Raw genomic sequence first — 25,436 nt, forward strand, 5'->3', positions numbered from 1 at the left:
GTGTGTATGCATGTATGTTACATGCATATGTGGCTTGTAGAGTATTTGTTATTTAGCTGAAGAAACTCTTCAAAGCTGTTTCCTTTTTAAGAAATATTTTCTTTTGTACTTTTGAGATTAAAATTGGGAACAGTATTACAAATATGTTGATAATTTTTAAACAGGTACCGATTGAGGAACAAAAAGATGAGTGCAACTGTAAGAACATTCCCTCTTCTGAATAAAGTTGGTATAAACAGCACTGTTACAACCACAGCCGGAAATGGCATTTCGGTCATAGGAAGTACTGAAACATCTGGGAAAATTGTTTCAAGTACAAATGGAATTTCAAATGCAGAAAACAGTGTTTCCCAGCTAATCCCAAGAAGCACTGACAGTGCACTAAGAACTCTGGAGACTGTGAAGAAAGTCGGGAAAGTTGGCACTAATGGACAGAACCCTGCTGGGCCCTCTGCAGAGTCTGGATCTGAAAAGTAGGTATTGGATGAACATGATGGGTTTATGTCTCCTTTTTAGAAATGACCTCATTTTTTTCATCCTGAGGTACAATAATTAGTTGAAATTCTATGCAGTTATTCATGTAATAAACTAAATACAAAGAAATTTGAAGGTTTTTTTTCCCCATTGGATTTTTTTTTTTTACCCAAATATTTCACCATCTTGCTACAAAAGTCCACTTGAATCTCATTTTTTGTTTGTTTGGTTTTTAGCCCAGGTTGGTCTTAAACTCAAGCTCCTGGGCTAGGGATATAAGCTCAGTGGTAGAGCACTTGCCTATCATGCGTACAGTATAGGCTTCAACTTCCAGCAAGTAAAACAATAAAAATAAGCAGAAAACCTCATGATTCTCCTGCTTCAGCCTCCTGAGTACTGGGGTTGCAGGCATGCACAGCTCTGCTTGTGACTCTGATAGGTTTCTTAAGTTTAGCAGTTCTGAAAACAAACAAACAACTCCAAAGGCTTGTTTCAAATCTGTCCTTCCCCGGCTTCCCATTCTAGCAGCTGGCAATGTAACTCACATCCTAGTTTCTCCAGGCCAGAGCCTTGATCTTGACAGTATGCTGGGTGAATTGCTTTCATGTTCCACATACAATATATCATCACATCTGGTCACCAAATAGTTGCAGTCTGCTCCCTTCTCTTCATCTCTATGCCATGGACCATTGGATTTTTTTAAAACAGAATTTCTCTGTGCAGCTCTTCCTGTCCTGGAACACACTCTGTAAACCAGGCTGACCTCAAACTCATAATGATCTACTTGCCTCTGCCTCCTGAGTGCTGGGATTAAAAGCGTGTGCCAGCATGCAGCAGAAATTTGAGTTCTAATCCTCACAAGGCAACTGAATAACTGCAAACTTGGAAAGTCACTTTAACTCTTGAGTTTGGACCAGAATTAGGATTTCCATACCTTTTTTTTCTTGAGTTTCAGTATTAATTTCATAGAAATCTAAGTAGAAACCTAAGTGGGTGAGAAGGTTGAATTTCTAGCTGTTCCAGTCAGCTTCCACTACATTCTCTGTAATATATTTAAGGGCAGACTCTTGGGGGCCAAGCTCTTTGGACTCCAATTATGACTCACTTTTTCTTACTATTGGATGTTAATTGAGTTGTTTTATCAGTCTACCTCAAATTACAAAACTTCTTCATGGGCTAGGTATGCAAATCAGTGGTCAAGTACTTCATCTATTGATTGTGAAACTTAAATGACTTAATGCTGTATTGTATTTTGAACATTACTTGTCCATTAGTAAATGGACTCAGTAAATATCTGCTTTGTTTTTACTACCATTATTGTTGTTGGCTATCAATGTAAGATTTCATTTTATAAAAGGATTTTTTTTAATCTTATGAATATTAAAAGTATTGAAACTTTGAGGTAATTAGAAGATACTTCCAGTTGAATCTCATTGCAGTTAAAGCATTTTCAGATTTCATTGCTCTTGAGTAAGTTTGTCAGTACGAGGATATGTCTGCTGTGGGAAAAAAGCATCATGCTTTGCACATAGAAAACTTTTACTGACTTGATGTCATGGAGACTGTATAAGTTAAATATATATTCAACTTGTATAGTTCAGTATGTAATGGGAAAATTCTTTATTAAAAGAATGATCTTTACTGGGATGTATTTGAGAAAAGACAGATCAAAAATATTGACTACTTTATTTTAAGCTTTGTTACTGGCATTGTGACAAAAACGAAAGACCTGAAGAATAGACTTCTTTGCTTTTGAAGGACTCGGTGCTATAAATGTGGGTGTAGTATTTACACAAATGAAGGACTCGGTGCTCTAAATGTGGAGTAGTATTTACACAAATGAAGCATATTAAAGGATGGGAGTATTCCATGTTCTGTGTAGTGGGGGAACAATATGATGTAACTTTATTGGTAAATATGTGAAGTATTAGGGCTAGCCTTAAAGAACTGAAAGTTTGTGCTGGAGTTATAGCTCAATGGTAGAGTGCTTGCTTGCATGTACAATGCTCTAGATTTGATCCCTAGCACCAGATACTCATTTATGTATTTGAAGGTTTATGTTAACTGACGGATACTTAAAATAAGGTTACACAAGTCGACTGTTATGAGGCTATAAAAACGTTATGCTACATGTTTAGAAGATAGAATGCTGAAGATTTTGGTAAGGTAACATTATGTTATTCTGCCATGAAAAATCACTATGTGTCACATGTTATCAGCCTTGGAAATATGCTACAGTAGGCCTGGTGGTGCGGGTCTATAGTCTTAAAGATTTAGTAGATTGAGTTATTAGTATCCCAAGATCAAGACCAGCCTCGGATACAGAGGAAATTTAAGGCCAGCTTGAATAAATTAGTAAGACCTTGTCAAACCCCCTCCTCAGATATATAGGTTAGTCATCAGCATGTATGCCAACATGCACAAGGCCCCACTTTTAATACCCACTTCCAAAAGAGAAAAAAAAGTTATGGTGACTTGAAAGAATTTGCAATTCAGTTTAATAGAATTGTCCCAAAAAAAGGCAACTCTGTAGTGAAAGAAAGACAATCAGTAGTCACTGCTGGGGTTAAGGATGGACATAGGGAGTGGATGTTAATGGGTGCAGACTTCTATTTAGATAGTTGGAAATCTTATGTCAAAAGCCAGTATTGGTATAAATCTTGATTTATTGATACAAGTGATGCATACATACCTTAAAACCATGAATTACAGTTTGAGTTCTTAACTTTCTTTTTTTCCTTTGGTCTGGGATTCAAGCTTGAGTCTGTAGTAATATGGGCGGCGGGGCTGCGTCCCCAACACCCCAGCCGCCTGCTCGGCTAGCTTTTGCCCCGAAATAGTTACACGGACACTGTATTCTTTTAATCACTGCTTGGCCCATTTCTATCTAGCCTCTTCTAGGCTAACTCTCGCACCTGGACTAGCCCATTTCTAATATTCTATGTAGCACAGCTAGGTGTGCTTACCGGGAAGATTCTAGCCTAAGTCCATCCTGGGTCGGAGCTTCATGGCGTGCATCTTCCCTGGAGCGGGGAGCATGGTGTCTCTCTGAGGCGTCTGCTCCCGAGAGGAGAGCTGTGGAGTCTGAGCTCACTTCCTCTTCCTCCCAGAATTCTGTTCTGTTTACTCCACCTAACTATGTTCTAACCAATAAAATGGGCCAAGGCAGTTCCTTTATTAGCCAATGACCTTCCTCCATCATGAGTCTTTCTATATTTTAGGCACCTGCTCTACCACTTAAGAAATGAACAGAGCTGGTGAAGTAATTCAGTGTATTAATAAAGGTTCTTGCTGCCTAAGTTCAGTCCACTGATGCCATTTGGTGACTGATACCATATGGTGGAAGAAGAGAGGGGCTCCCAAAAGTTACCATCCTGTTCTTCATATGTATTGTTTGGCAGGTACATGCCAATGAATATACACAAGCACACAAAATAAGCGATTAGGTATAAAAGGAAATGTATTTGTAAGATGTATAGCAAGATGATTACAAGGGAAATGTACCTGCTACCAAGCCTGACAACTGGCATTCAATCCCAGAACCTACAGTGTTGTAAGGAGAGAATGTACTACAGTCTGTTCTTCTCCATGTGTGTACACATGCACACATGAGTAAATAAGACACAGTAAAAAATTTAAGATGTAATTAAACTACTTATTCATTTAAATATATGGATTGCCTAATACATGCCAAACATGAGACCAGCTGATGTCCTTATGAAAATGAGTCAGATAAACCCCATCCTCTAAAAGTCTTCTAGTGTAGTTTGGGTGTTAGATATATAAACATTTCTATGTAATACACTTTGAATGGTTTTGTATTATTGAAACACAGGAATATGTGTGCTTAATTCTTCTGGGAGAGGTGTGTGCAAAGCCTCTTGAATGTTGGAATTAAAGTCATGTGCCACCACTGTCTGGCTGGAAAAAAATCTTCTTAATGTGATTGGGTTGTAATCCATTGAATTCCTACATATTTAAAGCTCTTTGTAGGGATTTTAGAGCTTTTTTTTCTTTTCTTTTTTTTCTTCTTTCATTTTTTTTGGGGGGGGGGGAGTAACAGGGTTTTTCTTTGTGTGTGCCCTTGGCTGTCCTGGAACTCAAACCCAGGCCTCCACCTTCCTCTGCATCCCAAGCGCTGGGATTCAAGTTGTATGCACTGTTGCCTGCAGCGTTTTTAAAGCTTTTGAAAGGGAACAAGAATGTTATGATAAAAAAGTTAAAAAAAAAATGTTATGATAATGTTCATTGGGGCTAATTACTTGCTTATACAACCAAGAAATTTCTTTTAAATTAAAGCAAAAAATTAATTGGCATCACATCACCCAACAAATATTAAGTACTCACTTTGTGCTAGGATATATTTTATTTTTCAAGCAAATGTTTATTGAGTGCCTGCTCCAAGCCAGGAGCTATTTTCTAGATGTCACATATATAGAGTTGACAAAAATGGACTTTCTCAGATTACATTTTAGCTAATCAAATTGTTTTTACTGTTTCTATCTTCTTTACCCTAAAGACATCTACTAATAGACTTTTTATTGTTTATTTTTTAAACTTACTGAGCAGGATTTGTTTTTTTGTTTTGTTTTTTTTTTTTCCAATAGGAAAAAATCTTTAAAGAGTGAATCAAAGTCAGGTGAAAAGCCACTTTAGTGCCTGGAGTTTGTTTTTATATCCTGTTAGCCTCCTCAGAACATGAGAACTGTTAAACTATATGGGCTTGTGAATTACAGTTTGAGGAGGCAGTGAAATTTCTTGCCAAATATATTTGCCCCTGTCAAAATACCTAACATGTTTTCTGTTGATAATTTTGCCTTAAAATTTTATGAGCCATTTTTCTGAGGAAAATTAGTGATCATAGTTATCCTTTCCTCTTTGTTCAATTCTCTCTCTAGTAAAATTGGTTCTCCTCCGAAGACTCCTGTAAGTAATGCAGCAGCTACCTCCACTGGGCCGTCTAATTTTGGAACAGAGTTAAGCTCTGTGCCTCCCAAATCCAGCCCATTTCTAACTAGAGTTCCAGTATATCCTCAGCATTCTGAAAGCATTCAGTATTTTCAGGACCCAAGGACTCAGATACCCTTTGAAGTCCCACAATACCCACAAACAGGTAAGTAATTTTAGTCGATTCTAAGAACAAAGAAGCCAATATAAGTATTTATTATTCTAAATAAATGAGTGTCTAGGCCATCTAAATTAACAGATTAATACTACTCCATGACCCATAAATTTTCTTCTGCCCTAGGAAATCTTTGCTTCTAGTTAGTAATTCTGTCATTTGGTAGACAGTGTCAAGGAGAATCAGAAGTCAAGGCAGCCTTAGCTACACAGTGAGTTCAAGGTCAACTGGTACTACAGGGGACCCTGTTTCAAAATAGACAAACCAACCAGCAAAGGCTGTTACTCATTTTCATTTGCATTACAATTGCACTAATATTTGCTCCACTCATATACCTAGGTGCATATGTTTTCTACATTCCCACTAATATAGGTATTTGTATTGTTATGTATCCTTGTCAATACTTGGTATCGTTGGTCTTTTCTGTGTATGTGGGGGTAGTGTGATAAAAAGGAAACATTGGTGCAGCAGTGCACATATGGTAGTCAAGAGTCAGTTCTCTATTTCCAGCATGTAGGTTTGGGAGGTGAACTCATGCTGAACTTTGGTCTACATGCTCTTAATTGCTGTCCTGGCTTTCTTTTTTTTCTTTTTCTTGTTCTTTTCTTTTCTTAAATAATAGCCATTCATACTGGAGTGAGATGATATTTCTTTTTTTTTTGTATATTCCAAAATATTACTGGTGTTAAACATTTGTATTTTACTAGTTGACCATTTGGATATCTTCTTTTAGCAAATGTTTATTTAGATATACTGTTTATATTTATCAAGTTGCTTTGTATTTGACATATATATAGCTTGTAAATATTGTTTCCCATTCTGTAGGTTGCTTCTACAGTCTGAATTTTTTTTTTAATTTTAGCCTATGAGAAGTTTTATTATTTGATAGAAAGTTCCACTTTCCTGTTTTGTCATTTTTACTTTTGGGGTCTTTTCCAAAAAAAAAAAAAAAAAAAAATCTTGCTTGTTCTAGTACCTTGAAGCATTTCTCATTATTTCTTCTAAAAGGTTTATAGTTCCAGGTAATATATAGAAATCTTTACTTTCTACAGAATTAATTTTTATAACTAGTTAGAGATAAGAGTCTGTTTTATTCTTTTCTACGTAGATACTAGATCTTTTGTAAAAATGACCTCAATGAAATGGTATATAAAATGTAATGTTTTTGTGCCTCATTAAAAGAAGACAATTTTACTCTTATGTATATGAGTGTCCGCGTGTGTATATACATGGAACTGGGGTTACTAATGGTTGTGAACTGCTTTGTGGTTGCTGGAAGCTGAACCCAGGTGCTCTGCAAGAACAGCAAGTGCTTTTATTCACTGAGCCATCTCTGCAACCCTACTTTTCAATTTTTATTTATTTTCGAGGCAGGATCGCAATATATGTAGCCCTGGCTGGTCTGAAACTCTTAGACCAAGCTGGCCTCAAACTCAGAGATCTACCTGCTTCTGCCTCACAAATGCTGGGATAAAAGGAGAGTGCCATAACATCTATCTTTTATACAATTTGAAAAGAAAATGAATAACAAATTCTGAAAGAGATCATTAAGGTGGAAGTAGTTTACGCCTTTAATCCCAGCACTGGGAAGGTAGAAGCAGGCGGATCTCTGTGAGTTTGAGGCCAACCTAGTCTAGAGTGAGTTCCAGTTCCAGGGCAGCCAGTCTCAAAAAAAAAAGAGAGATCTTTAACCTCTGCACCCAAATGCTTAATAAGAGCCAGTGATATAACTAATTACTTATTTAGAAACCTCATGGAAAAGATTCATTTAACAGGCCGTGGTGTTGCACATCTTTAATCCCAGCACTGGGGAGGCAGACGAAGGGAGCTCAGTGAGTTTGAGGCTAGCCTGTTCTACAAAGCAAGTTCCAGAACAGCCAGGGTACAGAGAAATCCTGTCTTTTAAAACCTAAAAAGAACAAAGAAGGGAAGGGAAGGGAAGAAAGGAAGGGAAAGATTAGTTTTAAGGAGGGAAGGAAGAAAATTGATTCATTAAACAGGAATCAGTCTGCTATCTGGCAAAAGTTCCAGAACAGCCAGGGTACAGAGAAATCCTCTTTTAAAACCTAAAAAGATGAAAGAAAGAAAGAAAAAAAGAAAGAAAGAAAGAAAGAAAGAAAGAAAGAAAGAAAGAAAGGGGGGGAGGGAGGGAGATTCATTAAAGAATCAGTCTGCTATCTGGCAAAAGCTCCGTATAGTTTTAACATTGTTGAATGTTGATATTACTATAATGATATCTTGACAATAATTCAGTTTCTATATGAAGGTAAAGGTCAATGCTGATTATATTTTTCCACAATCAGGGCAGCTTTAGACTTGAAACATTATAAAATGTTCTTTTTACTAAGATGTTACATTGAATGTTCCTCTTTCCAATTTTCAAGGATACTACCCACCACCTCCAACGGTACCAGCTGGTGTGACTCCTTGTGTTCCTCGCTTTGTGAGGTCCAGTAATGTTCCAGAGTCCTCCCTCCCACCTGCTTCCATGCCATATGCTGATCATTACAGTACATTTTCCCCTCGAGACCGAATGAATTCTTCTCCTTACCAGCCTCCTCCTCCGCAGCAGTATGGACCAGTTCCTCCAGTACCTTCTGGAATGTATGCTCCTGTGTATGACAGCAGGCGCATCTGGCGCCCAGCTATGTACCAACGAGATGACATTATTAGAAGCAATTCTTTACCTCCAATGGATGTGATGCACTCATCTGTCTATCAGACATCTTTACGGGAAAGATATAATTCATTAGATGGATATTATTCAGTGGCTTGTCAGCCACCAAATGAGCCAAGGACGACTGTGCCTTTACCAAGGGTAAATGATGTTGAACATAAAAATATTACTGTTGTGTGTTAGTTGAGATCTTGTGTCTTGAGTTAAACCAGAGAGATTCTCATTAACTGTGATTTAGAGAAGTTGTTTGACCTTTGTATGGCTTGGCTTTTTGTTGTTGTTCGTTTTGTGTTTTTTCATCTGTTTGATGGAAGTAAGAGTAGTACCTACTTACAAGACTGTTGTGAGAACTAGTTTAAAAAGAATCAAAACTCTTAGAACTAGACTTGATAGTATTCAAGAAAGTGTTATGTTGCCTGGTGGTGGTGGATCACGCCTGTAATCCAGCATTTGGGGGTGGATACAGGCGGATTTTTGTGAGTTCAAGGCCACCCTGGTCTACAAAGTGAGTTCTAGGACAGCAGGAATATTTCACAGAGAAACCCCGTCTCGAAAAAACAAACAAAACAAAACAAAACAAAGACAAAAAAAAAAAGGAGAAAAAAAGTGTTAGGATCGGATGGATAAGTTTAAAAACAGTCCTGAAGGGCCGGGCGGTGGTGGGGCTCGCCTTTAATCCCAGCACTCGGGAGGCAGAGGCAGGCGGATCTCTGTGAGTTCGAGACTAGCCTGGTCTACAGAGCAAGTTCCAGGACAGGCTCCAAAGCCACAGAGAGACCCTGTCTCGAAAAACCAAAAAAAAAAAAAAAAAAAAAAAAACAGTCCTGAAGATAGAAGGACAAGGCCTCTTTTTCAGTAGCTTCACATATATACAAATGACTTCTAAAGTAGAAAAATGAGTGTTCACATTTTCCTTGACATCAGCTGAACCGTTTGAGTATGTGGAGAGAACACTAGGGTTCTAAGGCAGTTTCTCTGTTCTTTTTGTACATGTGTACATCCCAACAATAGAAACTTTTTACTTTATTCTCACAGAATATAGTTTATTTACCACTCTACAGGTGACCAAGATTTTTTTTTTCTTTTATCCTTCTTAGGAGCCTTGTAGTCATTTGAAGACCAGTTGTGAGGAACAGATAAGAAGAAAGCCAGATCAGTGGGCACAGTACCATACCCAGAAAGCACCTGTCTCTTCAACTCTTCCTGTGGCAACACAGTCACCAACACCACCTTCTCCTCTATTCAGTGTAGACTTCCGAACAGATGTAAGAAAGGTTTTAACCACTTAGTAATCACTGATGTTCAAACAGATGACTTTAAACTATGGTTAACTTATTTGTATATTTTGGAATGGTTTTGTATGAAGTCAAACCACCGGGTGGTGGTGGTGCCTCCCAGCACTCTGGGGGCAGAGGCAGGCGGATCTCTGTGAGTTCAAGGCCAGCCTGGTCTACAAGAGCTAGTTTCAGGACAGACTCCAAAAGCCACAGAGAAACCCTGTCTTGAAAAACCAAAAAAAAAAAAAAATTAGCTCAGTAAGCAGCGTGTAAACTATGGCTAGGGGAGGAGATTCTCAACATAAGGCTCCTTTACCAGGATTTCAAGATTATTGTAGTAGTAGACTTAATACTTTTTATTGTTATGTGTTATGTTTCTTGACTTTTTTAGTTTTGGGCTAGGTCCAAACCTTGTACATCCTCTACCACTGAACTTTATGCTAATTCCTGATTGGTGTAAGATTCAGAATAGAAATATATCTACCATTTACCTAGTAACTACTTAAAAAATGCTGTTTTATTTAATTCTCATGAAAACCTTAGAGGGCATGTATTATCTGTATTGTATAGGTTATAACCCAGGGAACTTAAATAATTTGTCCAAGATCTTTCATAGCTTATACATAGATTATACATAGCTTAGAGTTTGAATCCTGGTTTTTTTTCTGTTTCACAGGAAGTACAGAAATGGCCTGCTGTATTATTTCTCCTGTTTGTATCCCTGTTAATTATTGTTAGTTATTACAAAACAAGTCTATGACAGAATGATTTCTATTCTATCTGCTTTTTTTATTGTATGTTTTGTGTGTGTGTGTTATTTCTCTAAATATAGTATATTAGAGAAAAAAATCTTTTTGTTTTTCGAAATAGGGTCTCTCTGTGTAACTTCTCTGGCTGTCTTAGAACTTGCTTTGTAGACCAGACTGCCCTCAGACTCACAGATCTGCCTGCCTCTGCCTTTCAAGTGCTGGATTATAAGTGTGCACTATCACTGCCCGATGAGAAAATTTCTTTGCATACTCTTATTTATTTATTTATTTTCCTCAGGTTTCTGGTACAAACAAACAAAAACAGCTTTTATATCTTTTTCTTATGAAAAGCTTCAGACATACAAAAAAAAGACTCATAATAATTACGTATAATTATATCACTTCCAAAATTGTCAACTTGGCCAAATTTATTTCATTTGTGCTTCTTACCATTGGATTATTTTGGCATAGTCCTAGCTATACATACACATTCATTTTTAATTAAATTTGTTGAGTTTTGTCTTTATTTTTTTAATTTACTTTTTAAAATCTGTGTGTGTGTGTTTGTCTGTCTGTCTGAGTTTATACCACCTGTATAGATGCCCATAGAGGCAAGAGGGCATTGGATTTTCTGAAACAGGAGTTAAAGAATGTTATTAACTGATCAGTGTGGGTGCTGGGAACCAAACTCATGTACTCTGGAATAGGAGCAAATATTCTGCTGGGCCATTTCTCCATTCCCTGATTTGATTGTTGAGACATTGTTTCACCAGATAACCCAGGATTCAGCAATTCCCCTGAATCAGCCTCCCTAGTGCTGGATCTGCAAATGTGAGCTATAACACCCAAATTAGATAAATATTTCTATTCAGGAATATTTCATAAAATGCTACTTTTTAACCTATTCATATTCATCTCACTAAACTGAGACTGCATCAAAATAAGTAAACAGCTTGGCAATGATGTTAAAGATGTCAATATTATAGAATGATTTTCTTTTTTTCTTCTTCTTTTTCTTGTTTTTCAGAGATGGGGTTTCTCTGTGTTGCCCTAGTTGTCCTGGAACTAGTGCCTCAGATTTGGAGATCCAATTGCCTCTGCCTCCTGAGTGCTGGGATTAAAGGCGTGTGTCAACACTGTCTGGCCCATAGTTTTACTTTTTTATACAATATACTTTAAGAAATAAGTATTTCTTTGTGATTCAGATCAGGTATTGGCAAATAGCATTACTCATGTTTAACTTTTCTGTTCCTCAGTTTCTCGGTCTCTATAATTATTCAAGTAGATTTTTTTAAAAGATTTGTTTATTTAGTATGTGTACAATGTTTTGTCTGCATGTAGGCCTGCATGCCAGAAGAGGGCACCAGATCTCATTATAGATGGCTGTGAGCCACCATGTGGTTGCTGGGAATTGAACTCAGGATCTGGAAGAGCAGTCAGTGCTCTTAACCTCTGAGCCATCTCTTGAGCCCTCAAGTATTGTTAAAACTTTAGTGTCCTGGCAGTATTGTTATAGTATATTACACTTCCTTTCACGTCTGTTCTTTCCCTTTTCTAGCTTCAGAGCTGCCTTTGAATTCCTTTTGTTAGTTAACGCTGCATAACTTATGATGTTCCTTTATTTGCTACATGATCTTTTTTCCTCAAGAGAATTTTAGACTGCTTTAAGATATGGACCGTGATCTGTGTTTATTTTTCCTCTTTTTTTTTTTTGCTAGCATCACATACCATTTTAGTGTGTTATTGTTAATTGATTTTGATATTATTGGTCAGGAGTTTTGTAAGAACACTTAAAGGACTGAAGCAGTAAGCTTTTAGTAGCTTGCTGTACTACTTGCTGTAGAACCTGGTACCTTTAGTCTGATTCCTGGGACCCCCCCATCGTGGAGGAAGAGAACCAACTCCCACAAGTTGTCTTCTGGCTTCTCACACCTCATGGCACCTGCGTACATAAGCACTAAATAAATAAATAATTAAAATGAAATTTGAATGTGTTTTTAAAAATTTTTTTTAAAAATCACTTAATAGGACAAATATGAAAGAATGTATAGAATAAATAACTTACAAGACAAAGGAAAAGAAGGTGTGCTATTTTCTGTTATATAAATATTATTGCTTAGAGCTGATTTATTTATTATTTGTTTGCTTTATTCCTTTTGAGAGAAGGTTCTGTTTCACACAACCAGGCTGATGTGGAACCCAATATAGTCATGTTCACCTTGAACTCCATGCAGTTCTTCCTCAGGTTACCATATTATAGTTATTATCGAAGTGAGGCTGCATGCCCAGCTGTTACATAAGTTCTGGAAAGAGTTCAGTTATTAACTGTATGATCCTTTAATTGTATAATAGTTATTCATTTATTAGTTACAAACTTGTAAAGTTAGGTCTCATACTAATTTGCCTTTTCCCCCCTTCTTTTTTAATCAGTTCTCTGAGAATGTGAGTGGCACAAAATTTGAGGAAGACCATCTTTCCCATTATTCTCCCTGGTCTTGTGGCACCATAGGCTCTTGTATAAATGCCATTGATTCAGAGCCCAAAGACGTAATCGCTAATTCAAATGCTGTGCTAATGGTATGATTTTGCTTGACTGGGTAAAAGGGGGTTTTGGAGGTAGGGAAGATAATGCTAATGTTTCAAGTTTTAAAATGAAGACTTTAGTTTTTTATATTCTGACTGTATAACTTATGTGTAAATAGCAGGATAATATTTTAACAAATTTCACGGAATGTTTCAATTAACCATAACTTAGTAGTTTAATAAGATTGTTACATACCATTTAGAGCCACAGTTAGTATAAATGTGACCAGAAAAACTTAATTATTTGTCTTCTAAGAACATACTTTAGCTACAGTAATGACCTTTGATTGATATTCTTTGATTTGTGCAGGACCTGGACAGTGGGGATGTTAAGAGAAGAGTTCATTTATTTGAAACTCAGAGAAGGACAAAAGAAGAAGACCCAATTATTCCCTTTAGTGATGGACCCATTATCTCAAAATGGGGTGCAATTTCCCGATCCTCCCGAACAGGTTACCATACAACAGATCCCATCCAGGCAACTGCTTCCCAAGGAAGTACTACTAAGCCCATCAGTGTATCAGGTGATCTATTTTAGTAATACCAAAGAATTTATACCGTGTACTTTTATTTCTAACCTGTGAGATAGAAAACATTTTATCTAACCATCTAAAACTGAGAATGAAGTGTTTTAAACAAATCCTTTGGCTAGTAGGAAAAAATACACAGCCATTTAGAAAGTATATTTGTACTTACATACTGATTTTTAAATTTTTCTTTGTCTTTTTATTTATTTATTTTTGAGACATGGTCTCACTCTGTATCCAAGCTGGCCTCAAACTTGAGTCTTCCTGCCTCAGTCTCCTGAGTGCTGGTATTGCAGATGTGCACCACCTTGTCTGGCTTATTTTCTGCTTTCTAATAATTGTTTCTTTTTGTTTCCTACAGATTATGTCCCGTATGTCAATGCTGTTGATTCACGGTGGAGTTCATATGGAAATGAGGCCACATCATCAGCACACTATATTGATCGGTAACTTTGCTCTCATTTCCTTATGATGCTTTACTTTCAAACTACATGCATCTTAAAATATAGAAACCAGCCGAGCGATGTCGGCACATGCCTTTAATCCCAGCACTCAGAAGACAGAAGCAGATAGATCTCTGTGAGTTTGCGGCCGCTACAGGTCTACAGAGCGAGTTTCAGAACAGGCAGGACTGTTTCACAGAGAAATCCTGTCTTGAAGAAAAAAATAAATTTACATCCATATATATGTATGTGTGCGTGTGTGTGTATCACTACTAGTTTTCCATGTAATAAGCCACAGTAGATACACAGCTATTTGAATGATGACTAAAACATATTCAGTGTTGATAGTTAAAAAGAACATATAGTCATTAATGCTTTAGTTGCTTTGTATCTCGCTTTTACTACAATAAACATATTTCTTTTTAAAGGGACAGATTCATTGTTACTGATTTATCTGGTCATAGAAAGCATTCCAGTACTGGAGACCTTTTGAGCATTGAACTTCAGCAGGTAGGCTCTATTTAGCTTTGATTTTTAAAAAGTAAATAATAATTGAAAGCTAAGTTTATGTTTTTCTCTCTCTTCATGGAGGCCAAGAGTAACTCATTACTTCTTCAGAGGGAAGCTAATGCTCTGGCCATGCAACAGAAGTGGAATTCCCTGGATGAAGGCCGACATCTTACTTTAAATCTTCTAAGCAAGGAAATTGAACTGAGAAATGGAGAGGTAAGAAAACTGAATATCTTGGCTTCATATTAATGTATTTGCTTTCTGTCACTGTGTATTGAGATGTACTTACTATTTTTTAGTGAATTTTTCAAAGGTATGATGGATTACTTTTTTTATATTTAGAAATATATTTGGATATGCCATCTCTCCAGCCCGAAATTTTTATTTATATGCACATTTTAAAAAAATTTTATTGCTTTATAAATAATACCATTCAAAATTTCTACTTCTTCCTCACCTCCTCTCCTCCCATTTCCCTCCCCCTCCCTCCTTAAGAGAGGACAGGGTACCCTGCCCTGTGGAAAGTCTAAGGCCCTCCCCCCTCCATCCAGGCCTAGGAAGGTATGCATTCAAACAGACTAGGATCCAAAAAAGCCAGTACATGCAGTAGAGACAAATCCCAGTGCCATTATCATTGGCTTCTCAGTCAGCCCCCATTGTCAGCCACATTCTCGTTTAGTCCCAGTACAGCTGGCTTTGGTGAGCTCCCATTAGATGGGGCACACTGTCTCAGTGGGTGGATGCACCCCTTGTGGTCCTGACTTCTCCCTCATTCTCTTCAACTGGACCTTGGGAGCTCAGTCTAGTGCTCCAGTGTGGGTCTCTGTCTCTATCTCCAGATGGATCATTTTTTTAAACTTAGAGTAGAAATAGTAGTTCTCAGACTTCAGATCTTTAGCTAAATCTGTAGGATTCCCATTTTAATTTAAAGGAGGCCTCAGGTTCTGCAGGTATAAAATTATTATTTTTCTTATTTACAGAGTGATTATACAGAAGACACAGTAGATACGAAGCCCGATAGAGATATTGAGTTAGAGCTTTCAGCACTTGATACTGATGAACCTGATGGACAAAGTGAACAAATTGAAGTAAGTGCCACAATTAGATAATTAGATGACTTTGTTCTGTTGTAAATTAAAATGCATAAAATACTGTCATATTGAAAGATTAACCTTTTATTTTCTTAGGAAATCTTGGACATACAACTTGGCATCAGTTCTCAAAATGATCAGTTGCTGAATGGAACAGCAGTGGAAAATGGCCATCCTGGCCAGCAACAGCAGAAGAACCCAGTAAAGCAGAAGAGACAGAGTTTAGGTGAAGACCGTGTAACTCTGTGAGTGTTAGACAGATCCTTCATCAGCAGGGGACATAGGATATAAATATTTAGAGAAGTAGATGTAGTGTTAGATTAATTTTGTCTTTTTACTATTATGGGGAACCCTTATGTATTAAAGTAATGATTTGGTCAGTCTGTATTTTTAGGGAAATTTGAACTTGTAAAGTAGTTTATTTTAATAACCCAAAACTTAACTATTTGTTGGGATGAAAATTCTCTAGTCACTAGTATACTTCTTCAGTTTGGCCAAACTTGTAATTGGGAAATTAAATCCTAGACTAACACAGCTGTAACTTCAGCACCTGTGAGGCAGAGTCAGGATCAGCTACTTACATGTTACTATCATGGAATCCATAGCAAAACCGTGTCTCAGAAACAAACCATAAGGGACTGGAAAAGGCTCAGGAGTTAGGAGCACTTGCTGCTCTTGCAGAGGCCCCAGGTTTGGTTCCCAGCATTCACATGGTTACTCACAATCAACAGTAATTCTTGTTCCAGAGAATCTTGAGACCTCCAAGGGCAGTGCACACGTGTGGTTCACATCCATACACAAAAACAAGCACCTGTATGCATAAATCTTTTTTTAAAAAAAAATCATAAAAACTAGAGCAAACAAAAAGTGTTAAGTGTTTCTTGTCTTAAAAATCATGTTAGGATTTTCTTGACTATTATATTGCCATTTTGTTTAATTACTGCCAAAGATTTAGGCCTGGTCTTAAGCTTGATAATTTATATGTCATCTAGTCGGTATTTTAATTTTTATCATAAATTTGGAAAATAGGACCTTTTTAGTGACTTCTTATATTTTAAAAATTACTTTGATTTTTATTAATTTTTGTGTGTCTGGGTATTTTGCCTGCATTTAGTCTGTGCACCATGTGCCAACCTTGTGCCTGCAGAGGCCAGAGTGGGCATTTTGTCTACTGGGATTTGAGTTATAGACCTTTGTGAGCTGCCATTTTGGGTGCTAGGAATTGAACCCAGGTCCTCTGGAATAGCAGCTCCAGCCCCCATTCAATACTTTTCTTGATAAAGAAGATAGACTTTTTCTGTGGGCTCTTAGAGTTTGAAATAGCTTTTAGAGAGCATATATGGTAACTCTTAAATATGTGTATTTAAAGTTAATTTGCTTTCACTATCATTTATTTTCTCATAGGGAGGAACAAAAAACAATTCTGCCGGTAACATCTTGCTTTAACCAGCCACTCCCAGTGTCTATTAGCAGTGCAGGCTGCCTCCCCATCACCACATCTGTCAGTGTTGGCAATCTCATCCTGAAAACTCATGTTATGTCTGAAGATAAAAACGACTTTTTAAAACCTATTGCAAATGGGAAGATGGTTAACAGCTGAAAGGAGGCTCATCTTTCAAATTTGTGACCACACCTTGGAAGCATTTACACTAGCTTTTTATATATATATAATATATATTATATAATGTATATTTTTTTTAAAAAAAAGAATATTATTGGGGGCATCCATTTCCTGTGGACTCTTTGATACTTCAAGCCCTCTTGCATTAGCATTATGAAAAAAAAAGAAAATTTACTTTACTAGGGTAATGTTCACTTTCCAGAAATTATTGGAATTTGGACATTTAACTTAAGCTTCAAGCAGCTTTTTATGAGTTTGTAGCAATCCGGTGCAGTAACTGAGCCATTTCCTATTTTAAATGGCTTCTACAGTAAATTAACAACTCAGTTATTAAACTAGCAGGATCCTACAATGATACATCTAGTGAAAGTAGAGTTAATTAATTAACTAATTTATTTCTATTTTATGTTTCACTGAGAGAAATATCCATCTCATTCCAGATGCTTTATTTATCTTTTTTATTGAGCTTTGCATGTATTTTTCTTTTTTGTTTTTGAAGAGTGAAGTTAGATGTTCTTACCATAGAGTTTTACAGGGTTATATACTAGCTTTACTGCATTATATGTAGAAGTGTGGTGCAGTGCTTATCTGTAGCATTTAATTTTTTTAATTTTCCATTTTTCAAGGATAGTTTCTGCTTTGTTAATATTTATACAAAGGCTACTTGTTGAAGTAATTAACTAAAAATATAACCAAGTGCCTAAGTCTTTCAGCTGATGTACTAGATATTAAATTCTCCTAAGTTATGCAGAATCGTTTTTACAATTTTGATAAATTATGCACTAATGTAATGGCAATTTTTTAAAATGCAGATTTAAGCCTGTACATTATTGAATCTGATGACTTGGCAAAAGAATCAGGTGCTTTCAGCTTTCTTGAGAAAACCCTGTATGTAGCGTTTGCACTGATTAACAAGACGGTATTGCTGGGTCTTTAATTTAAATTAATTTGGGTGTTCATTGCATTGTTTTAGTTACATATTGTTTATTGTTTACTTCATATTGGGTTTAATTTTCCATGTTTTCTGACTGTTAGGTTGATAAGACTTTGAACCATGTAGTAGTAGAACATTGGCTAACATTTATCCATACTTAAAAACATGAATAATTTCTGCCCTGCCATAATGTGACTGAAATTTTTAGTTGGCATCTGTCTAGCCAGCCATGTCTCAGATTTGTGAGTGGTATTTTATTGAAGCTTAAATTTCAGTCAACGTTTGAAAACAAAAGCTGGGCATTTCTTCCTGGTGGTAATATTACCTATAGTTTGTTGGGGTTTTTTTTTGTTTTGTTTTTCCTCCATTTCTTTAAGATTAGTTTGACTTTTATTGTTTTTTAATTAACTTCTGTGAAGTTGTTTACTCTGAAAATTGTACTGGAATATTTTAAGCCAAGCTGATCTTTCACCAGGTGTACTGTATGTAAGGGCTTCTCCTGCTAGCAAGATGCTTAAACAGGATCATGTTATTGGTCGTCTGAGCTATTTAGTTATTTTACAAAAAAAAAAAAAAACCACAGCATTGTATCAGATAAGATTTTGATAAAAAGTTTTGTGCACATTTCCAGGGGTGGGAGGGTTGACATTTCCCTGAAATTTCTTGATTGGAATGAGTAAATACTGGTGTTTGATAACTGTCTTAATGAACATGCTCATAAGGTGACTGATAAGTTGTAAATAATACCTGAGAAACAAAGGGGTAGTTTTGATATTCTGGTGTCAGTATGGAAGATCTTACACATTTATTTAATACTTAAGTGTATGGAGATGTTTGTTTGTAGCATAACAGCACAGTAGCCTTGACTTAATTTCCTTTGGTTAATACTGTACCTTTTGCCATGGCCAGTGCTCCCCATCCCTACAAAGACATTTTATTTATTTCACTCTATAACCTGAAATGAATAGGAACAAGAGTTTTAAACCATGTTACATTAACTTATTTCTGACATTATGTATTAGCCTAGGATATTACAGGAACTTGATTGTTATATAATTTATATCAGAACCTTTCTATGAATATGAGCTTATTACATTTGAAATGCTTCCAATGCTCTTTTTTTCCTTTTGTAATTCCAAAAAGGTTATGTAAACCAGTCTGTCTATTTCATGGATATTTAATAGTGAGATCTTCCATGTTGAAGGTAATGTATTTTTTTTTAAGATTTTAAAATTGCTATTTTGTTACAAAATAGAGACCTATTAACAGTTGAGAGCTCCTTATGTGCCCTCAGGGAAAGAACCCTCTGTGCAACAGAACTACACAAACATCTTCAGTACTTTCTGAGGGTGGTTATATACTACATAAATTGATCTTGTGTAATTATCCTTATCTTTTTAATTTTAAAATTGACATTTGAAGCGTGGTTGTGCTCTGCTGGAGGGGGTTGGGATGCTTAGGTGTTTGCCTACTTGTTCAGTAAATTACATTTGCATCAGTATGTGTTCCTGCCAACCTTATTGGTATGTCTCAAATACTTAGTGTCAAAAATAATACTTGTCTTGCAGTAGATGATCCCAGAAAATAGTAATTCCCTATTCTTAGATTTTTACTCTTTCTCACTAACAACAGAGGAATTGTTTTTGTTTCATTATTCTGTATTGCATCTTTTATGTAGTGACAACCTACTGTCTGTTTTGGTGGGTTAATGTGAAATAAAGCCATTGGATTTCTGCCACTTCAGAAGAAAGGACAGTTAGTCTGACCTTTCTTCAAAATGATACCTAATGATGTCATAAGGAAAATAGTACAAAAAGACCTAGAACATGGCTTATTAAAATTGGGGGCAATCATCACTTTGACCCTTTAATAAGACATTATGATGAATACGTTTGGCATCAGAGATTACAGCTGCAATAGAAGAGAAAATTAGTAGTGTTGATATCTAAACTGCATGTGTTGCCTATGGATGTAATCAGGAAAAAGCACTCTGAGGTCTGAAAAGCAGAAAAATGATGTTGGTTTCCTTTTGTTTTGTTTTTCTTCCCAGTTTCTAAATCCAGTCAGTGTACCACATTCAGATGCTGTGAATATAGCATCTTTAGTCTTGTGTGGGGTCATTTCATTTTATGAATTCTAAGAGTTCTATGTGTATTTCTTCTAGTTGGTACCTAGACAAATCATATTCTCTTACCTATGCTACCATGACTTATTTTAATGCCGTGCAGTAAACCAGTATATGTGGGGATGTGGGGACAGCTGTACGTTCAAAAAAAAAAAGGTAGCTCTTTAGGCCTATGGCACTTATTCTCTCCTTTCGTACTTTTTACCCTAGTAAAAGAATTAAATGAAACCTCTCATACAAAAACTAAAAATTCCCTTTTGTATGGATCCTAGTCACTTTGACCCAGATTTCAAGTTGATGCTGAGTTACAAAGCACATCCTGATTTTATATACAGAAGATTACAGAATGCAGTGGTTTGTAGGACTTTTGAAAAATAGGATCATTTAACCATTTGAAAAAAATTGTTTAAAAGCCACCTGCCCTACTTTTGAATTTTAGATGTGATACAGCCCATGTTGTCTTTTTAGCTAGAGTTGGACATTATAACAATTGGATTCAGCATATGATTTCAGCTGTGAATCTGAGTATTTCTTCCCTTGTTTTTTAAATTATTTTCTGAGCAGTCTGTCATCAATATTGGTAATTAATCATTAAAGAGAAAAGTTGCATTGCAGCTGTATTAGTGTCTTAGAACTTTTCTTGTGTTTTAGTGAATCAAGAGTACTGATGGGATCACTACTGTAACTTCTTCTACAGAAGGGCACCTTCTGCAAGCAGAACACAAATGAACATGCTCAAGGAGTATCCCGTTTTCTAAAGATTAAGTTTGCTAGTAACTCCTTTACATGAGCTGTTTCTTTGTATCCCTTTGCTGGCAAGGGAGTACAAGGAGTCAAACCCCAGATCAGAACACCCCACATTTGAGTGGAGACTTATTTTTACTCTAAGGGGAGTTATTCCCCCAAGTATGAAACTGGCAATTTTTTTCTCTTATATAAAAAATTAAAAAATATCCCCTAAACCAATGGAAAATAGATACTGGCTGCACTTAGTACTGCCAAAAGCCAAAGTCATTTGCACATATTCCATCAACCTGTCAAGAATTAGGCCTCTCTTTATAACCCACAGCATGAAAGTGCATGCATTCTCTTAGCTGGGCAAACAATTATACTGTAGTTGTGATACAACACATGTGGCTTTTATTTGTACTGCACATACCCACTGTACAGCCACTTGGGAGTATCGTGGTTAGCTTACAACAACTGCCGTCTGCATTTATACTGTTTATTGCATATTCTTTTCCCTGGAAGTGAAAGAGAAATGTTCTTCTTGTTGCATTGATTACATTTTATAAATTTGCTTAGCTGGAAAGTTTGGGGAAAGAGGCCTATTTGTCAATTGTACAACCGATTGTGAAGCTTAGTGTGAATATTTTTACGTCTGTATTAGACATTTTCTTTGCAAATCTATTGTTCGATTGAAATGTAAATGAAATTAAAGATGGTGTACACCCATCATGTAAAAAGCAGGCACCATCTCTAAGATGGATTTAATGCTCATTTTTAAGGCATATACTCAGCTTCTATTTAAAACTATAAAATAATTCTGTACAATGAAATATGGGGAATATATATGGGAATAAATTCTATTCCATTTATTTCAATTTGAATTTCCAAATTGTAATGTTTCCCTTTGTGCTATAGGAATAGGATTAAGTGGGGGGAAGGCTAGAACTTATAAGGCCTGTATATGGGGGGAGGGCAGAGATGGAACAATGAGGGTTGTGATGATAGTGAATAGCAAAGAGTGAATTCTATGTGTTTTTGCTGTAGCACTGAAGTGAAGAGATATTAGCTTTGGCTGTTCACAAACTAGAGCATCATGATTTTCAGTGTTTGAGAGAAAATTGATGGAAAAAGTTTGCAGTACTTGACATGTATTTGCATGCACAAAATAAAATTATTTGTCCACCTTAAAAGTTGTTTGCTTAGTGTCAATGTTAAGTTTATGGTATGTTTTAATTGTCCTGATTTTCTTGATAATACCTTTAATAAAGCTGCAAACACACTCCTTAAGTAGGGACTTAAATGTTCACCTGTTTCGTTGGTATACATTGGGAGGTAAATAGACCTAAGGAGATGAAGTATTTCTTAATTATGTTTGACATTTCATTCAATATAGACCACTTTTTAAATGGGTGGTGATGTAAAATATAATACTGAGTTTACTGTCTGGGAGATAATAGGACAGATGCATAAATAGGACAAAGTCATGTGTTATGAAAATCATTCTGTAGACTTCAGAAAGTTTTTTTAAAAATGGCATCATTGACCTCAGAGTACTTTTATTTATTCACCCCACTTATGTGTAATAAGCCCCTAAGATTATAGGTCAATGAAATGAGCCCTTTCACTAGAAACTTATAGTATAGAAATGGTAAAGACTGATTTGAATAACTCAGAAAGCTACCTACTAAGGGGCTAGTTGTAGTTGAATTGAGCAAGAGGGGGTGCTTCTCTGTGAGACCACCTCTAGCTAGACTTTAAATCCTGCATAACATTTGTACCTGTAACAGATTAACTTCATGACCTTTACCTCTATTTTGTATTGTAATCTTGTTTTATATTTGATAGGTTATGTAATTTGCCAAGATCTCATAACCAGAAAGGTAATAGAGTTTGAGTTCTGCCATCTTGCTTTCTCTCAAAAAGGTAACAGTCATGGTTGTTGGATCCATTTCCACCTAAGTGGAAAGTTTAAGAAATGGGATTTAAGCCAGGGGGCAGTGGCGCACACCTTTGATCCCAGCACTTGGGAGGCAGAGGCAAGCAAATCTCCTTGAGTTTGAGGCCAGCCTGGTTTACAAGAGCTAGTTCTAGGAGAGCTAGGACTTTTACACAGAGAAACCCTGTCTTGAAAAATCAGGACCAAAAAAAAAAAAAAAAAAGGAATGGGATTTAGTAATAATAAAAACAGCCAGTTGTTCTCTGAGTATGTTTCAGACAGAGTTATAATTGTTACAATGTAGATTATTTTCACCATTTCTAGTCAAGAAAAGAAATAGATACTTTTGAAAATTTGCCCAAGTTTACGTTGCTAGAAGAGGAAGATGGGCATTGACTACCTTACTAACAAAATCATAAAAGATTCTTGGAAGTTATATAAGCTGAATGATTTGAGATTTTTAGAAAGGATACTTTGGGAGTGATGTAAAAGATGAAGCTGGAGATAGACTAGCAAAGAGGCTGAGTCAATACTGTAAGTTAAATGTAGACTACATGGCCATGCAGGCATGGAAGAAAAGAGATGAGCTTGAAGATTGAGGTTGGGGAGAACAACTGACCAGATTTGCTGTGCAAAAAAGTACATTAGGCATGTATACATTATTAGGGGATTGTTTAAAGATAACAAACTCTGTTTTGCTGAAGGAAGACATGATTGTCACATGCAGTCTTGTATAAGCCCCAGAGTGACTTTGGAGTATAGGAAAAAGCAAGAAGAAAAGCCATGAAGTGAACCAGGCAGAGGAATTGAGTTACTACAGGGGCAGGTTCTTGTGTCGCCCTCTTGGCCTTGAACTCACAGTTTCGAGTGCTAAGGTCACATGTGTTCACACCTAGCAAGGAAAGGAAGCATCATGGAAGAAATAAAATTTTAGGTTTATAGTTAATCCCTATTGAAATAACATGTTTAACAGAGTAGTTCAGATGCCCATGGGATAGCTTCATGACTAGGTCTTTCAGGATTTTCTCAAAACCTAACCTCAATGAGAATCAGATAGAAAGTAACGAAAGGTGCAATTTAAAATAGATATCTAAGTCCAAGAGGATGGAGATCAATAGAAGTATTTTTTTAAAAAAACCCTCTATTTTGTAATAGTTATAGATTCATAGGAAGTTACAGAAAGTACGAACATTACCATGTACCCTTCACATAGTTTATCCGATGGTAGTATCTTGCATAGCTAGTACAGTATCAGAACCAGAAAACTGACTTAACAGGCAATCCATAGACATTATTACCCCTCCTCAGCTTCGTGTGTATTCATTCACCTGTATATGCCCACCCACAAAGTAAGGCATGTGGATGGTTCTGATGCAATTTTCTCAAGTGTAAGTTTGTGGAAAGGCCATTGCTAAGATAACAGTCGTTTCCTCTCATTCATTCCTTTTGCCCTTTATATTCACATCATTTTTCTTACCATACTCTCTGAACCCTGACAACCATTAATCCGTTCTCCATCTCTGTAATTATGTCATGGTGACAATGTTATATAAATGAAATTATACCATGTGTAACCTTTTGAAATTGGCTTTTTTTTTTTTTACTGACTTCAGCACAATTACCTTGAACTTCATTCAAGTTGTTGCATGTATTAATAGATTGTTCCTTTATATTGCGGAGTATTATGCCATGGTGCAGATATACCGTGGTTTGTTTAACCATCATCCATTAAAAGGCATTTGAGTTGTTTCAAATTTCTATTACAAATAAAGCTGCTATGAACATTTGTATAAATGCTTTTGTGTGGATATAATTTTTATTTCTGAAAAATTGACTAAATAAGCTAGTATTTGTCTGCCTCTGAAGAGGATGATGAAGTGTCAACTTAGATGAATTCCTTAAAAATTCAGTTTTCCAGGGCTGGTGAGATGGTTCAGTGGTTAAGAGCACTAGCTGCTCTTCCAGAGGACCTGGGTTTCCAGCTCCCAGATGACAACTCAGGACTATCTGTAACTCCAGTCCCAGGGGATCTGATGTCTTCTGGGCTCCATGGGCACTACACCCTCATGGCATACAAACATACTTGCAGGCAAAAAAATCCATATGCATAAAAGTAAAATTTTTAAAAATTGAGCTTGCAAAAATGGATACACGAGTAAATTGTCATTTGCCTGTATTACTTTAATTTTTCACATAAATTGCCATCCAAACAGCAGTGTAACACAACTGTACTTACTATCTCAGATTCTGTAGGTCAGGAAGTTGAATGGCTTGAGTGGGTCCTATGAGTCTCTTTAGAAACGGCAATCCAAAAGTTAGTTGGCATTGCCATTATTTCACTGCTCAGATGTGGAACGATAAGCTTCCAACTTCACCACTATAATGGTTGGCAGGATCTCCTTTATGAACTGTTGGCATGAAAGCCTCAGGCTTTTGCTGGCTGTCCATTGGAGCCTAGAAGACCCTCTGTAGGACATCTCATAGTGGGCAATTGGATGAGATTGGCTCATCTAGGTGGCAAGAAAATCCATATAGCAAGCAAGAAAGCTGAAAAGTTAGTTTTAGAACTGTATTTTGGAAGTGGCATCTCACTACTTGTGTGATATTTTAGTCCTCAAAAGAAAGGCCCTAGGTCAAG

The 25,436-nt window shown here is 36.4% G+C and overlaps 1 protein-coding gene across 3 annotated transcripts in view; it reads left to right on the top strand.

Annotated features, from left to right (window-relative positions):
• The window catches only part of Rc3h2 (ring finger and CCCH-type domains 2), a 58,677-nt gene extending 34,085 nt beyond the window's left edge, over positions 1–24,592 (top strand). For 2 of the 3 annotated variants that reach the window (XM_075986110.1, XM_075986111.1), the window contains 12 exons: positions 165–473; positions 5,373–5,587; positions 7,981–8,414; positions 9,371–9,538; positions 12,730–12,876; positions 13,193–13,406; positions 13,771–13,855; positions 14,281–14,362; positions 14,444–14,578; positions 15,343–15,450; positions 15,550–15,698; positions 16,858–24,592. In XM_075986110.1, coding sequence (XP_075842225.1) covers positions 165–473; positions 5,373–5,587; positions 7,981–8,414; positions 9,371–9,538; positions 12,730–12,876; positions 13,193–13,406; positions 13,771–13,855; positions 14,281–14,362; positions 14,444–14,578; positions 15,343–15,450; positions 15,550–15,698; positions 16,858–17,053 — 2,242 coding nt within the window. In that variant the 3' untranslated portion in view covers positions 17,054–24,592. The remainder of the gene's footprint in view (positions 1–164; positions 474–5,372; positions 5,588–7,980; positions 8,415–9,370; positions 9,539–12,729; positions 12,877–13,192; positions 13,407–13,770; positions 13,856–14,280; positions 14,363–14,443; positions 14,579–15,342; positions 15,451–15,549; positions 15,699–16,857) is intronic. The other variant, XM_075986112.1, reaches the window with a different exon arrangement.
• The last annotated feature ends 844 nt before the right edge of the window (positions 24,593–25,436 follow it).

This window comes from Microtus pennsylvanicus, chromosome 9 (genome assembly GCF_037038515.1).
Source record: "Microtus pennsylvanicus isolate mMicPen1 chromosome 9, mMicPen1.hap1, whole genome shotgun sequence".
Classification (NCBI taxonomy): Eukaryota; Metazoa; Chordata; class Mammalia; order Rodentia; family Cricetidae; genus Microtus; species Microtus pennsylvanicus.